Below are 14,671 nucleotides of genomic sequence, written 5' to 3'. Positions count from 1 at the left end.
TTATACCATAGTGTATGTCTTATATAGTCTAGTTATACCTTCAGTGTATGTCCTATATAGTCTAGTTATACCTCAGTGTATGTGTTATATAGTCTAGTTACACCAGTGTATGTCTTGTACAGTCCAGTTATAATTCTGTGTATGTCTTGTTTAGTGTAGTTTTACCTTAGTGTATGTCTTGTATAGTCTAGTTATAATTCAGTGCATGTCTTGTATAGTCTAGTTATAATTCCGTGTATGTCTTGTATAGTCTAGTTATACCTCAGTGTATGTCTTGTATAGTCTAGTTATACCTCAATGTATGTCTTGTATAGTCTAGTTATACCTTCAGTGTATGTCTTATATAGTCTAGTTATACCTCAGTGTATGTATTGTATAGTCTAGTTATACCTCAGTGTATGTCTTATATAGTCTAGTTATACCTCAGTGTATGTCTTATATAGTCTAGTTATACCTTCAGTGTATGTCCTATATAGTCTAGTTATACCTCAGTGTATGTGTTATATAGTCTAGTTACACCAGTGTATGTCTTGTACAGTCCAGTTATAATTCTGTGTATGTCTTGTTTAGTCTAGTTTTACCTTAGTGTATGTCTTGTATAGTCTAGTTATAATTCAGTGCATGTCTTGTATAGTCTAGTTATACCTATGTATGTCTTGTATAGTCTAGTTATACCTCAATGTATGTCTTGTATAGTCTAGTTATACCTTCAGTGTATGTCTTATATAGTCTAGTTATACCTCAGTGTATGTATTGTATAGTCTAGTTATACCTCAGTGTATGTCTTATATAGTCTAGTTATACCTCAGTGTATGTCTTATATAGTCTAGTTATACCTCAGTGTATGTCTTATATAGTCAAGTTATACCTTCAGTGTAGTTATACCTCAGTGTATGTCTTATATAGTCTAGTTATAATTCCGTGTATGTCTTGTGTAGTTTAGTTATAATTCAGTGTACATCAATACCGTCAAATTGCGAAATACTTTTCTTAATCGCAAACAACGATCCTGACGCTTTTTTGGCCAAACTAGACTGGGCATAGTTCCAAAGCCCAGAACTCGACAATACTATACCCAAATAATTATAATAAGAAACAACTTCTAGTTTATGTCCTGCAAGCAACCATTGCTCAGTTGATTTCAATCTGCCCCACGCCTAAATACCATTACTTTAGATTTATCAATATTAACTTTTAGTCTCCATATATTTGCATATAGATCCAAATTATTCAGAAGACGTTGTAAACCCATAATGGAAGAGCTAAAACTGCCAAATCGTCTGCAAATAACAAATAAAATAATTTTATAGGCGTTATATAAACTCCGGCGTGGCTATGTTGTATTGATTCGCCAAGATCATTTACAAAGAGAGAGAAAAGGAGTGGCGATAAAACACTGATATCTTGGTACATGGTCTTCAATACTTTAAATAGTTTGCCACCCATTCCCGATTTTGTTAGTTTATAAAAGAGTAAGGTGTGGTTAATCCTATCAAATGCCTTTTCAAAATCTATAAATGCGCAGTATAATTTACTTCTCAGTGACAAATAACGATCAATAATGGTTGATAAAATGAATAGATTGTCAACTGATGAATAATTTTTACGGAAACCAGCCTGTTCTTCCACAATAGGATAGTGCAAGTTCACCCAATTAAGCAGACGGTGATATATAATATCACTGAAAACTTTTGTAATCGATGGCAATAATGTAATACCTCTATAGTTATTAACTGAATCTCTTTCACCCTTATAGACAGGAATAATTAAACCATGCACCCATTGTGGAGGGATAATAGGTATTAAGTATTGTATTGAAAAGTTTAACAAGTAATTGTTTAAAAATTATAGGAATATGCTTAAATATTTCCGGCGATAAACCATCAATACCAGCTGTCTTATTTGCATTTAACCGACTAAGGGCATGTTCCAATTCCACAATTGTAATGGCTTGATCTAAAATCTGATAGTCAATAACTGCATTTGACTCTGGCAAAATTAATAAATTATCAAGATAGTCTTGAACTTCTTCTAAAAACATGTTACATTCATTCCCATAATTCAAATCTGTACTCGTAAAGAGTTGAGAAAAATAAACATGCCATGCGCTTGGTTGGATTTTTGTAGATGGGCCACTTTTCTTACTATTCAATAAATCCCGCGTAGTGTATTTAATATAAGGATAAATAAATAAATAAATAAATAAATAAATAAATAAATAAATAAATAAATAAATAAATAAATAAATAAATACATTTATGTAAATAAATTGAAGTAAATCGTTAAATGTGCAATTAATTAACTCCATTGGCAAATAACAACCAATAATTAGGAGGTTTTTTTTTTGTATCTTAACAAAATGCCGCCCTCTAACAACTAAACTCATAATAATCCTATCACATATTGAGGGCGCTATCTACTTAATGGGCCCCACACTGTCGATAATATGAATTGATATCACAACTATACTTGCTTTCCTAAGTTTGTATCTGTGTCTCACTTGATGACTACAGTATGTGAATCAGTCATCAAGACCACATGTACTGCATCGTCGTAAAATCCGGGCCTCTTTGCGGCAGTTGATAAAGTGCAGTAGAATACTCTGGCAGGAGAAAATGTAATTTGTAAGTTGATAGCGTTAGCGTGTAAGCATGCATTTTCATGAAATGAGCAACCGTGCAATGATAGTATTGTCCAAATGCATAAACATCAGTTAAAAGCAGAAATTTAGATAAAAATCACCTTCACATTCGTTATAAATAGAAAAGTTAGCGCACAAAATAATAAATTCAGGAAGAGGTCACAACAGGCAACTACACGCCAAATGACAAAGCAAAAATGGAATTATCACGACAACTGTAAATGTAAATATTTTCTTAAAATCAACTCAAATCTGAATTAGGTCACCCAGGGTAACTATACCTAATACATGGAAGCCCTCTGAATTGGGTCACCCAGGGTAACTATACCTAATACATGGAAGCCCACTGAATTGGGTCACCCAGGGTACTATGTTCCAAACATAAAAACCTTATGAATGAGGTCATACAAGGTACCTACGCTCCAAACATGGAAGTAATTTGAATGAAATCATCCAAGGTACATAGAAAGCCAATTGAATAATAGTTTGGAAGAATGAGTTTCTTGAAAAATTGCAGCTGACTGGACTGACACTCAATATAAGACAACTCGGAACGAAATAATAGTTTGAAATAGTTTGAACCATAAATAAACATCTCAGATATGCAAGCATTTTCTTTACATTTGCAATATGTCATATCACATTATAATTACATTATTTATAACACCTTTATTTAAATACTTGATTTCGACATGGAATGTATGCCATCGATATTAATCCCATACAACCATCGATATTAATCCCATACAACCATCGATATTAATCCCATACAACCCATCGACATTAATCCCATACAACCTTACAACATTAATCCCATACAACCCATCGATACAATCTTACGACATTAGTCCCATACAACTCATCAATATTAATCCCATACAACCCTTCGATTTTAACCCCATACAATCTTACGACATTAATCCCATACAACACATCAATATTAATCCCATACAATCTTACGACATTAATCCCATACAACCCATCGAAACAATCTTTCGACATTAATCCCATACAACCCATCGACATTAATCCTATACAATCTTACGACATTAATCCCATACAATCTTACGACATTAATCCCATACAACAAATCGACATTAATCCCATACAATCTTACGATATTAATCCCATACAACCCATTGTTTACTAATTATATTGTTTGAAATACTATGAGATTATCACTTGATATAGCTTGTTCGTAGACCAGGTTTATACAAGTGACGTCACAAGTATCAACCAGCTTCACGAATAAGTGATATCACGTGATAACCTTAAAATCCCATGAACACTTGCAGCTACTCTACTAAAATGCGTGATATGAGTACACATTATTGCTAATAATATGCAACAATGATATTGATATTGATGATGCTAACTATTATTGACATTGAACGTGACTACTGTTTGCGATATATACATGTGAATAGTATATGCACTCTTGTGCTGGTGGTGTCAATGCTGGTACATCAGTGTACATGTCGACTGCATACGACAAATACATCAACATTATCAATTCAGGAAATCAACGACTTGGTGTACATCAGTGTTTGGTAGTGCATCCACATACGACACATACATCGACATTACTAATTCAGGAAATCAACGACTTGGTGTACTATTATTATGCTAGATTAATGTCAAAAGTCACTGCATATCTCATTTCTCTAATGGCCCTTGTGGATTATAGTTTTCATTGGGAGTTAATGAACTAAAATATAAATTGTAGACACTCACTAGTCTAGTATATATTGATGGTACGTTACAGATGTTATTTAAAATGCAATGAATTCACATGTAACAACGTATGTAGGTGTAGGGCGTTTAAACTATTGCAATATGGACTATTTTTGTAAATCATCATCATGTGATATGTTGCAAAGCGCTGTTAGTCATGTGACACAGCGCCTTCTGGTAGACTAGGTGTGGCTGTAACATAAAGCAGATGTTGAAAGCGTTATATCGTCATGTTTGTATCACGTGTTAATTGTCATGCTTTTCCATATCCATAGGATGTTTTTATTTTCTATTTTTCTACTACATTTATTGTATCTTCTCATCAATAACCAAAGGTGAATACGACTATAATAAAGTTATAATATTAATATTTCTTGATATTACATCCGCAGTGAAACGGTGAATTAATAATAGAAATACAGTGAAATGTTGACATACACAATAAAGTGATAACATAAATACAATAACAAAAAACAAAATATGAAACGAATTATTGTCACGGGAATGAAGAAACATTGATAGATGAATCTGTTAAATTTTCTCTACCATTGTGTATATCGTTGTAAGTTGAATTTGTTTAATGTATCTCTGTGTTTTGGTAGCCATTACAGTGTAACACCAGGCAGTGTGTCTTCTATCATGCTGAAATGACGCGCCAATCACGCAAAGGTAATATGTGACGTAGCTAGTTATACTAATTCGTGTGCCATTGATGTAACAAACAATCTTACTATAGTTATAAACAACATAAATATGGGTCATAAGTTGTATCAACATCCCTGGCAGTCAACAAGCTGACTTGATTCAATTTTGACTCAGGATTCCTACAAAATCAGTTCTGTTAATGGACACAGTGAATGTTTTTCGTCTTCAATTTCGCCATTCTTACATACAGCAAATCTGAATTTCTCTGATGTGCCAAATGTGTGCACTTATTCCTAAATTTGGTCATTGCATATCAATGCACCGGTGTTTTGATTATATCTAAAAAAAAATAATCAGTTGTAATGTCAGTTGTAAGTTCTCTGTATTTATTTATATGATATCTTTATCGCCATCTTACAATGTTCCTTTGATATGTTTACAGTAGGGTGATTTTAAAGGGCGGTCACGGTGGTCGTAGCATCGCGTCTTACAATGGTCCTTTGATATGTTTACAGTAGGGTGATTTTAAAGGGCGGTGGTCGTAGCATCGCGTTCTGTTCGATGACCACCTTCCTTTAAATTAGTTAATGTGTCACCTTTATAGATATATTTGTATTCTAAATGTCATCCAGTTTGAGTGATTTTAGAGTTGGCTTTGTGCCAGTGTGCCAATTTCATTTAGTCATATTTATTCTAAATTATTTTCTGACTTTTTGAATAATGTTTGCCAATATTTAAATTTCTGTGTGAATCTTGATATACTAGTAGCTGGAGGTTAACTAATTAACATAATTACGTTTAGAAGGAATTGTGTGTGTATGGTATCTAGCTGACATTTAGTGTCACTGATAGTATTGGACACGCACTTTCACAGTAACCCAGCTTTCGCCATTTATACACTCGCATAATATTTTATTTTATTGAAAAACTTTATGCAATTCACATGTCAGAAGGGCGTGTGAGGTGTATTTGATCATCTGTTATACCTGCTGTAAATAAAGAATGCACAGTAGGTATTTGTTTCATTGGACACAATATGCACGTAGAACTTTTGTTATGCAATCTGACAATATGTCTGCACAGTATGACATTATTGGTTTCATCGTGTCACATGTTTTATGATATGTTTGTATAGGTATATGTGTATCTGAGATCATAAATGTATCATTTGGAAGAATGCTTTCATATCTATATTTTTATATCCTGTTATACAAAGTGTTTCGTTCAATTCCAAGACAACAGTAGGTTGACTCTTGAAAATTGAATTATTTAATCAGTTCAACAGATTTGTTGAATCTAGTTGTATTTTTCTGTATTTATATGATTGTCATTGTCATGTCAAATATTGGCGAACTCATGCCACAACCCTGCCTCATTCCACTGGGAATGATTTCGTCATGCCGCTTTTAAGCATCTTAGTAAATTAATTTTGCTAAAGAACATAGAACCGCATGACAGTAAACTGAAATTACTAAAAAATGCGAGGCGTATCGTGGCTTATCTCGTTCATCACTGTTGTTGCAAATACAGGTACCGAATAACAATTATACCATCACGCCCACCTCCCAAACACTCAGGCTTCCATAATACTTCCTGTCACGTGCATCTCTCCCACACGTGAAATCAGATCATAAAAGACGAATTTAAACTCTCTGTACACATGGTATATACCCTGTCATTAGCACAGCCATTCAACTTTAATACCAGCAAACAGTTGCATATTCACTAACATTTCTCGCTTTCATCGTTTAATATTTTGAGACTGACAGCCTGAGGGCGAACAAAAATGTCGAGCAATACTCACAAACCCGATTTTCATACCATGACAACCGAATGAAAAACATATAACAACATTTATTATAAAATGAAATTTTATTCCAAGCTTATTTACAATAATCACCAGAATTCACGAATCAGTATAAAGTTTATTGTTTATCATCCATGAAGAGTAAAAATGATATATATCTATGCAGTTTGATACAAATCGGGTATTTCCACCAATCACATTACCCGAGGAAGACCTCTACTCGCATTACAATTGTGAAAAAATGTCTCTTGTGATAAAACACCGTTAAATATCTTTCTTTCAAAATTCAGACTGTACATATCAAACAAGACCTGACAACCCAAAACATAACACAAAAAATGCATTTCCGATCGTGTTTTAGCACAATGCACAATAGAATAACGATGATTATAACTAGGCCAAGTCAAACATAGCTTAACTCGATGAAAACCGTTTACCGAGACAGAACGAAAATGTAAAACAAATATATGTTGAAAATAAAACATAACGACGCTGTGCGTCGCCTAAACATTCAAAATTGTGATTTGATATCGGCTTTAATTGACAGTGCAATACACATTATGTTTTACAGTTAAATACTAGCCAGCCAGTCACTGACTGAACTTTGTTTGGATTGAAAAATAATAAAGATAATAAATAAAAAGTTGTTGAGGAGCACCATTTTAAATGTGGAAGGCATTCCGCCTACCTGTGTCAGCCTAAGATATTGTTCTTTAAAGAATTTCTAAATTATGACACGATTTTGAGCGGGATCTGTAACTCGGTGATGGATCACTGTGTCTTTTGCCAAAAAAGCGACCGATCAATCCCCTTGCCCTTTTCAACACAGAGCTTCTCCTTCGTTTACTGTTCCTCCTCTTCTGTGGACTTTCCTTTGACTTCCCCGCAAGCTCGTCCGATTTCTGCGTTCTCAGTCGTATTTGTCGCACTACTCCCTCGAACACTTCGTCGATGTTGTGACCTAATGACGCTGATGTTTCTATAAATTTACAATTAAACGAGGCTGCGAAATGTCTTCCTTCTGTAATTAAAGCAAATAGGAACAAAATATTTAATATGAGTGAGTGCCTTGCATGGGATGTGTTGTCAACAGCATGTATACTATCTACCACTTTCACGTACACATACCGATGACGTGGTGGTATTTACAATTAAAAATCTTTTGAAATGACACTGACGTAACTCCGTCAAATGTATTGAACCCACATTTCATATGGCTAATGAAAACGATGCGGATCGAATAATTTAAATTCTCCCTATATCTTTTCATGAAAAAAGTGGGCAGAATTTGTTTCAACCAGGATCTGCGCTTATCTCTGCGATGTTGTCTCACCCAAGGACTGGTTGAATGGTGACATGCGACAGCCTCATTAACTATGGCATCAGTGACCTCGTTATCCAGCGTATTAATTAGCCAATAAGTCATTTCCCTGGGAATGGTCTTCGTTTATATCCCGCCATCATAGATTCTTACCGTCAAAACTCACTTCCCTGGATCTTTCAAGGTCCGTCTTGTTTCCCACCAAGATGATGGGCACAGTTTCTGTATCTTTCGCTTTCCGCAGCTTGAATCTGAGTTCATTGGCCCGCTGAAAGCTCCGTCTGCTCGTCACAGAATACACCAACAAATAGGCGTCCCCGTCTTTTAAGTATTTATCTTCGTTTTTCTCAAATGATTCCTACGAACAAATAAAGCGCTACAAAATTATACCGTCGATCAATCTGAGACTTCCATTCCATAAACTGAAACACTTGACGTGCAAATCGGTGTTTAATGGAAGTGCAGACAATTCAATTCTCCTCATTTGAAACATTTTCAACTAACATTTAAAAAAACAAAAAACGTACGCCTAAGTGGAAACTATAGTACTTCAACCTAGTGATAGCAAAGATGTTTATTGTGTAGCGTGTATGTAAGCTTACGAGACGTAGAAGTCTAAAGACATTTTATTATTTTTTAAAATAATTTGTGTGTGTGTGTCAGACGACATTTGCGGATACGTCAGTGTCACTATTGTCTTTCCCGAGTTGTGTTTGTATAACACGACTGCATGTATTAGCCGTGCACTCGATGCATAATGTCTGTCACAGCAACCATGTTTATAATTCGGGATTACATGGCAGGGATGTGAAGCCATATCTCCATTTAATGTTCTGTATTGAAGTTAACCATATCCGATGTTTATCACGGTAAAGACATTGATTATAGATATATTGAGATTGATTATAGATATATTGAGATATAAGAAAAACAATTCTGTATTTGTAGAATGATTCAATATTTATAGTATTGCACTTACATGGCCGCACGGGGGCGTGTCGAACAGACGCACTGTTGCCTCGTCGTCATCAACACGAAAAGTTTTGTCGTAAACATCGTCGGCATCTTCTGTAAGACAGAAAGATAAAAACAACATTCAATGGTTTAAATGTAATAGCGTTGCCATCATTAGCACTGGTCATTACTGCTAGTTTGTATCGTCTGTGCTAATTGACCTCATTATCAAGTTAACTCGTGTTAGCCACTTCCATTCATCAATAGCCCAATTAGCCATAGGTGCGTCTATTCACCGTGAAGATGCTCACTTTTAATGTCACGGCCAATAGCCTACAGACTACAGACAGAATTTAAAATTAACCCAACAAACAGAAAGCCCAAATTTACACTCTGTGAACCTTTTGGGCCGATTCTAACAAAGCACAAGAAAAAAATCCATTTTATCGTTAATTCATTATAGTGAAACTTGCGATTAATGATATTCAAGATAACAGAAAGGAATCCCGTGAAGCTAATATCCACATTCTATTTTTCCTTTTTCGAAATAATTCAAAGGTCACGTGTCAAACGCCCCCTCCTACTCTTGTTGAAATAATATTCAATATTACGATTATAATCGAACTGAGTACGTGACAGCGTGTTATTTAATTATGAAGTCTGACCACGATCTCCGTAATTACTAACAGTCACCATGACTGATTTACCGCCCAGGTTACATTTTATGGATAAAATCACGTGACTGGAATAGTTTTACAGATGCGAATCACGGACACTTATAATTGAATGTAAAAACTAATAATGTTTCTTAAAAAGCCGTAAGGATGTGGTCTAAATCAAAGTAAATACACAGTCGCTGTCGTAAAGTGGTCATAGTTTTACGACGATTCCTTCCGATGTTGCAATGGGAATATTCCAGGAATGTTTTTCATGAAATACAAATATGGTGGAAACAGCCTTCCTTGGCAACTCCTCTCAAAGATGATGGGAAAGTAAGTAGAATCTATTAGTTTGCCGATACATTGAATCTGATCAAGATTTCCAGACATCTATATAAATATTTAGAAATGTCGTAATTCAAACTAAAACAAGAGATTTCTATAGACAATGGGATATCATTGGCACATTTTAAAAGGATTTTTGATTGGCTGATCGGATGCACTTGCCATTGTAATTTATAAATATGTATAAAGGTGAAGGGAGTGGGTTTGTTGTGCTAAGAATATGGGAGTCAACTTGATGCCATCCCTCCAGATTTCCCTCTCAAAACCAAGTTCGTCGTACCGCAGTATTGCCATAGCAACTGCCTCTCCCTCGATATTTGTCATTACAGCTATGTAATTAGTGTTAGTTGTTTGTCGTCACATAGCAGAGTTCTGTATTCCTTTTCTGTAGCGTGTCATTTTTGTTGAGTACTATAAAATACTTGCGTTGCTAGGGTTACCATAAAGAGACGACGTAAGCCTCGGGTTAGAGAATGAGTAATGCCAATTAAAGCTTGACGAATAAATCGGAGAACTTGTTAAATTGCCGATTCGTTTTTAAGATAGTTTCGCGACATCACGTGGTTCTGGTTGATGTGTGGCACATAAATCAAGTAATTTTGAAAAATGATCACTGTATACTGCTTATTATTATCGTGGATGTATTCATAAACCTATATAAGCAGTCTACGTAACACATACCACACGTGATTACAGTTGCATGCAAAAGACAAAATGCCGTCAACAACATCATTAATGTAAGTTACTTGCAATCCAGGGGTGCCTGGCCACTCTAATTATGATGCATTGCAATAGGGCGCCGAGTAGAAGAGCAATATCAGATCAGCGGTGACGTCATCACTGTCTAAAAATAGCCGAGTATCAGCTCTGAGCAATTAAGTTCGAAGGTTGCAATGCTGTTGTGTTTAAGTTATTCTATCCAGCTCTACAGACTAGCGTACCATGTGTTGGCTCAGTCTCTACGATGCTAAATGGTTCGAATGGTCTGGTGTAAATGACACAAATGAGTCATCTCAATGCCCCCCCCCCCAATCTCGTGGCATAGTTATTTAGTTACCAATGAGTGGGAGCGAGCGGGGTAACCTCGTTAGGGGGGTATGGACACCACAAATGGATTACTAAACATGTCACTTGGGTGAAAAGACACGTTACAATAAACCACATTCCACAAGATCATACTAGAATCGTCAATTTCTTATCAGTTACGTCGGCAAATACTGAGATCATTTAAAATATGTGTCTAATTTAGATTTGCAGTGCCACTAAAGTAGAGAATCGTGTTCCACGACGTGTTTCATCACGTTAAACAAACGACAAAAGATTCAGGATTTATAAAATGATCGGAGTGATAAACATCCAGATGGAGGATCCATCATCACATTACGTAACGCGTTTTGAAATGTATATGCACAGTTCCTTATACTTAGATGTGTTATCTACAACAACTGGCGATCTCTATACCGGAAACGTGGGTCAGGTGTCGCTCACGGGATTTATTTCAAATTAGTGATGGGAACGTGCTCGTTGAAATATTCAGCACCGTGACGGCCTAGTTGAGACGCGTATACAGGTTCAAATGATAAGTAAACGACGGAGTTGTTTACGTCATTCAAACACAATGTGAAAAACATTCAAGTTTGTTGTACAAAAATGACGTCCACGCACAGTGCTCTGCAGTACGTTTTAGTTAATTACTATGCATGTACGTGTTTACGCGTGTCGCATCTGGATATTGCTTTCAAAATGACACAAACGAGTTGTCACGTGTTAAACCCACGCACCGTATTCTCGATGGATCGGTTTCACTGGTGAGACAGTGATTACGGACAGACAGCAGGAGTCATTCCACCGTCTTACTCCATGCTACTGTGGGAGTGTTTTCGAATGCAGTTACGATTGGATATCCCAAGATCTATATCGTGGCAGAAATAAATCATGACTGGGGTCACGTCTTTGCGCCAAATTGGGAGAATAGACAGGGACAAGTTAGGATGACAACAATTATTACGACTATCGCGACGTATCGTAAAATGGTGATAACTGAGTTACAGACTGTTCCCGTCTGTTTTAATATTTTAACCAACTACACTTTAATATTGACATCATTGCTATTAAACGTAACTATTCAATGTTATGAAACGTCCTTAGTCGAGAACTGCTATGAAGATCGTTTCTGTGTACAAGTGAACGACGGAAGCACGTCTATTTCAATATAACCGTTAATGCACTAGTCACATGACAATCACTAGAACAATCGTGTTTAATGACGGGTACAATGAACGCTAGCCCCCCCCCCCCATCCATTCAACGGGACAGTTATGGTATCATATGGTGGTCGCAATGTACTTAGATTTGTCATTCCCTTGGTGTATATTATAGAGCGCCCTACAATAATAGTGGAAAGCATTATTTACCACAGTGCTCCGTGATGGTATAAGTGTCACAGTTCTCCCGAAACGTAAAGTGATCAATTTGTCAACTGTTGGTGTTAAATTATGAAATTACAAATCAATAGGACGGATGACGTTATTCATGTACTAACCATACAGTCTGGCAAATGAGCATACAGTATAACATGTAGGTAATCGACACAGCGTCGAGGAATCGATTTATCATCGAACCCATCAATTTCGACAGTATATTAAAGTATTACTTTTTGTACAATTTCGAAATCAGTAGCTTAGATTGACACACGTTAATCAAGGCGGAGCCATGCGTCGTCCAGTACCACGCAATTGTCAACTACAATATGTCACCAGGTCGACACGTGACCTTTTAAACCAATAACGAACGTGTCACAGATTTTCAGTTTTAACACGAATAAATAATATAACACAATACAACGTCAAATGAACGAAGTATCAATTGATTTGACAGTATGCCCTAGCCAATACGTGTGTGGTACGTTTACACTCTATATAATCCGAAGTTGTTTTCGAAGGTTTGTTAATAAAAAAAAATGATGCAAGACATTTTATGTAGCATTTATCTACGATGTAATATATCCAATGTATCACGTCAAAGAATAAGGTGACTGTAGCCATGTGCCGTCCATAAATATCGTGAATTTAATAAAAACAACATCGTCAGTGTGTTTATGATAGCGACGTACTTACTGTACACACGGCACTCGGGGCTATGGGAATGGTATTAAAATGTGTGTTGGAAATGTCCCATCACAAAAACATCAAATTGACTCTGACCTGAGATTGAAAAGTCGAAATCACTGAGATCCATAAGGTAGGAAGCACTGACGAACTGCATGGCGATGGACGATTTACCAACACCAGAATCACCTAGCAAATAAACGTTACGGGTTGGAGGCGGCGTGAACGGAACCAAGTTCTTGATACTTAAAAACGGCTCACTGGCACTCCGAGGCCTTGCTTTTATTGTCATCTTTGCGACAGTAATACAAATGTTCGGTGGCGTGTTCTCTCGTCTCTCCAGATGAAAAACCAACGCACCGATTACGACGACTGCGATGCGTTTACAGTACGAACCAATGAACCTATTCTGTAAAAATAACAAATATGAATTGTTAATGCACGGTAGCCGTAGTAATACTGAGAACGAAAAGCAGGCAATGTAATTGTAAACATATGTGCGCTATTGCCCCGTCATATTAAACTAAACACATTCATCCTGAAGCTACATGGAATCATCCACGGGGTGACTTACCGTCCAGTGAACACCTAATTACGTACCGATAAGTCTGCAGTAAACAGTTCAAAGAGAAAGCATGCGCTATTTCCTCAACAATGTCGAGTTGATACTAAACGTTCCACGTAAGAGAATATAAACACTGAAGGTTCGACAGCGGGTTATATAGTAGTCGAATGCAACTCTACCCGCCACTTCATAAATTACAGTACTACTGACAGTTATATCCGACTCATGCGCTAGTAATATTCTATTTCCAGTGAAAGTGATGCCGGGTTGGATGATAGATCTGTGACGTCATTCATATTAAGCAGTTTGTTTCTAAATAAGGCGAGTCATGCTGGGCGATGGCTTGTCGCTCAATGACTCACGTGCGATGATGTTTAGGTTGGGTTATTCTATTCCTGATGTAGGGCACTTGGTGACGGAATTGTGAGCCCTTGAAAGATAGAGACTTCTTCCGGCCAATCTGGCGGGAGTCCAACGGCATTTGTCTGTCCAATGTCTTTTTAATGAAGTCATTTCTACACCATGCATGCGCAGTAATCACAAACCATGACGTCAGCCAAAGCCAATTTTCTAATTTTGCAAATATCTTAACGATACAGAGTCACGGCATCGGCCGTGGATTTCCCGAAACAATATGTGTAATGAGTACCGCCAACTCGTTACAGGACAATATTTCGTGCCACATGGGGTGGTAATTCTGACACAGCCGGGTGACAAAGACGATAACGTTGATAATGATAGTTAGTCCGGAAGAATGGTTCAGTACATCATATATTAGTAACATGCAATATCCCGTTTTTTCTTTTATAGTTTGATTTGTATAGTGTAACAGAGCAATATGGAATTATAAGCACGTTACCAAATACGTAGCACGCGCCACTTGCATACTTGTA

At 36.5% G+C, this 14,671-nt stretch overlaps 1 protein-coding gene across 2 annotated transcripts; it reads right to left on the bottom strand.

Moving 5' to 3' along the window:
- Nucleotides 1-6,873: 6,873 nt before the first annotated feature.
- LOC100371863 (GTP-binding protein GEM-like) lies at nt 6,874-14,002 on the bottom strand. 2 transcript variants are annotated; one of them, XM_006814851.3, is made up of 5 exons: nt 13,788-14,002; nt 13,310-13,622; nt 9,128-9,216; nt 8,302-8,506; nt 6,874-7,848 (listed from the first exon to the last, which is right to left on the bottom strand). In XM_006814851.3, exons 2-5 carry the CDS (start codon nt 13,503-13,505, stop codon nt 7,541-7,543), a joined length of 798 nt encoding a protein of 265 aa, XP_006814914.3. In that variant the 5' UTR covers nt 13,506-13,622; nt 13,788-14,002; the 3' UTR covers nt 6,874-7,540. The 2 variants fall into 2 exon arrangements, with proteins under 2 accessions (XP_006814914.3, XP_085356667.1); XM_085500541.1 differs by having other exon boundaries at nt 13,814-14,002.
- Between the last annotated feature and the right edge of the window lie 669 nt (nt 14,003-14,671).

Source organism: Saccoglossus kowalevskii, chromosome 6 (genome assembly GCF_978046115.1).
Source record: "Saccoglossus kowalevskii chromosome 6, keSacKowa6.1, whole genome shotgun sequence".
Taxonomy (NCBI): domain Eukaryota; kingdom Metazoa; phylum Hemichordata; class Enteropneusta; family Harrimaniidae; genus Saccoglossus; species Saccoglossus kowalevskii.
The sequence above is the reverse complement of the archived record's forward strand: the minus strand, read 5'-3'. Positions and strand labels throughout refer to the sequence as shown.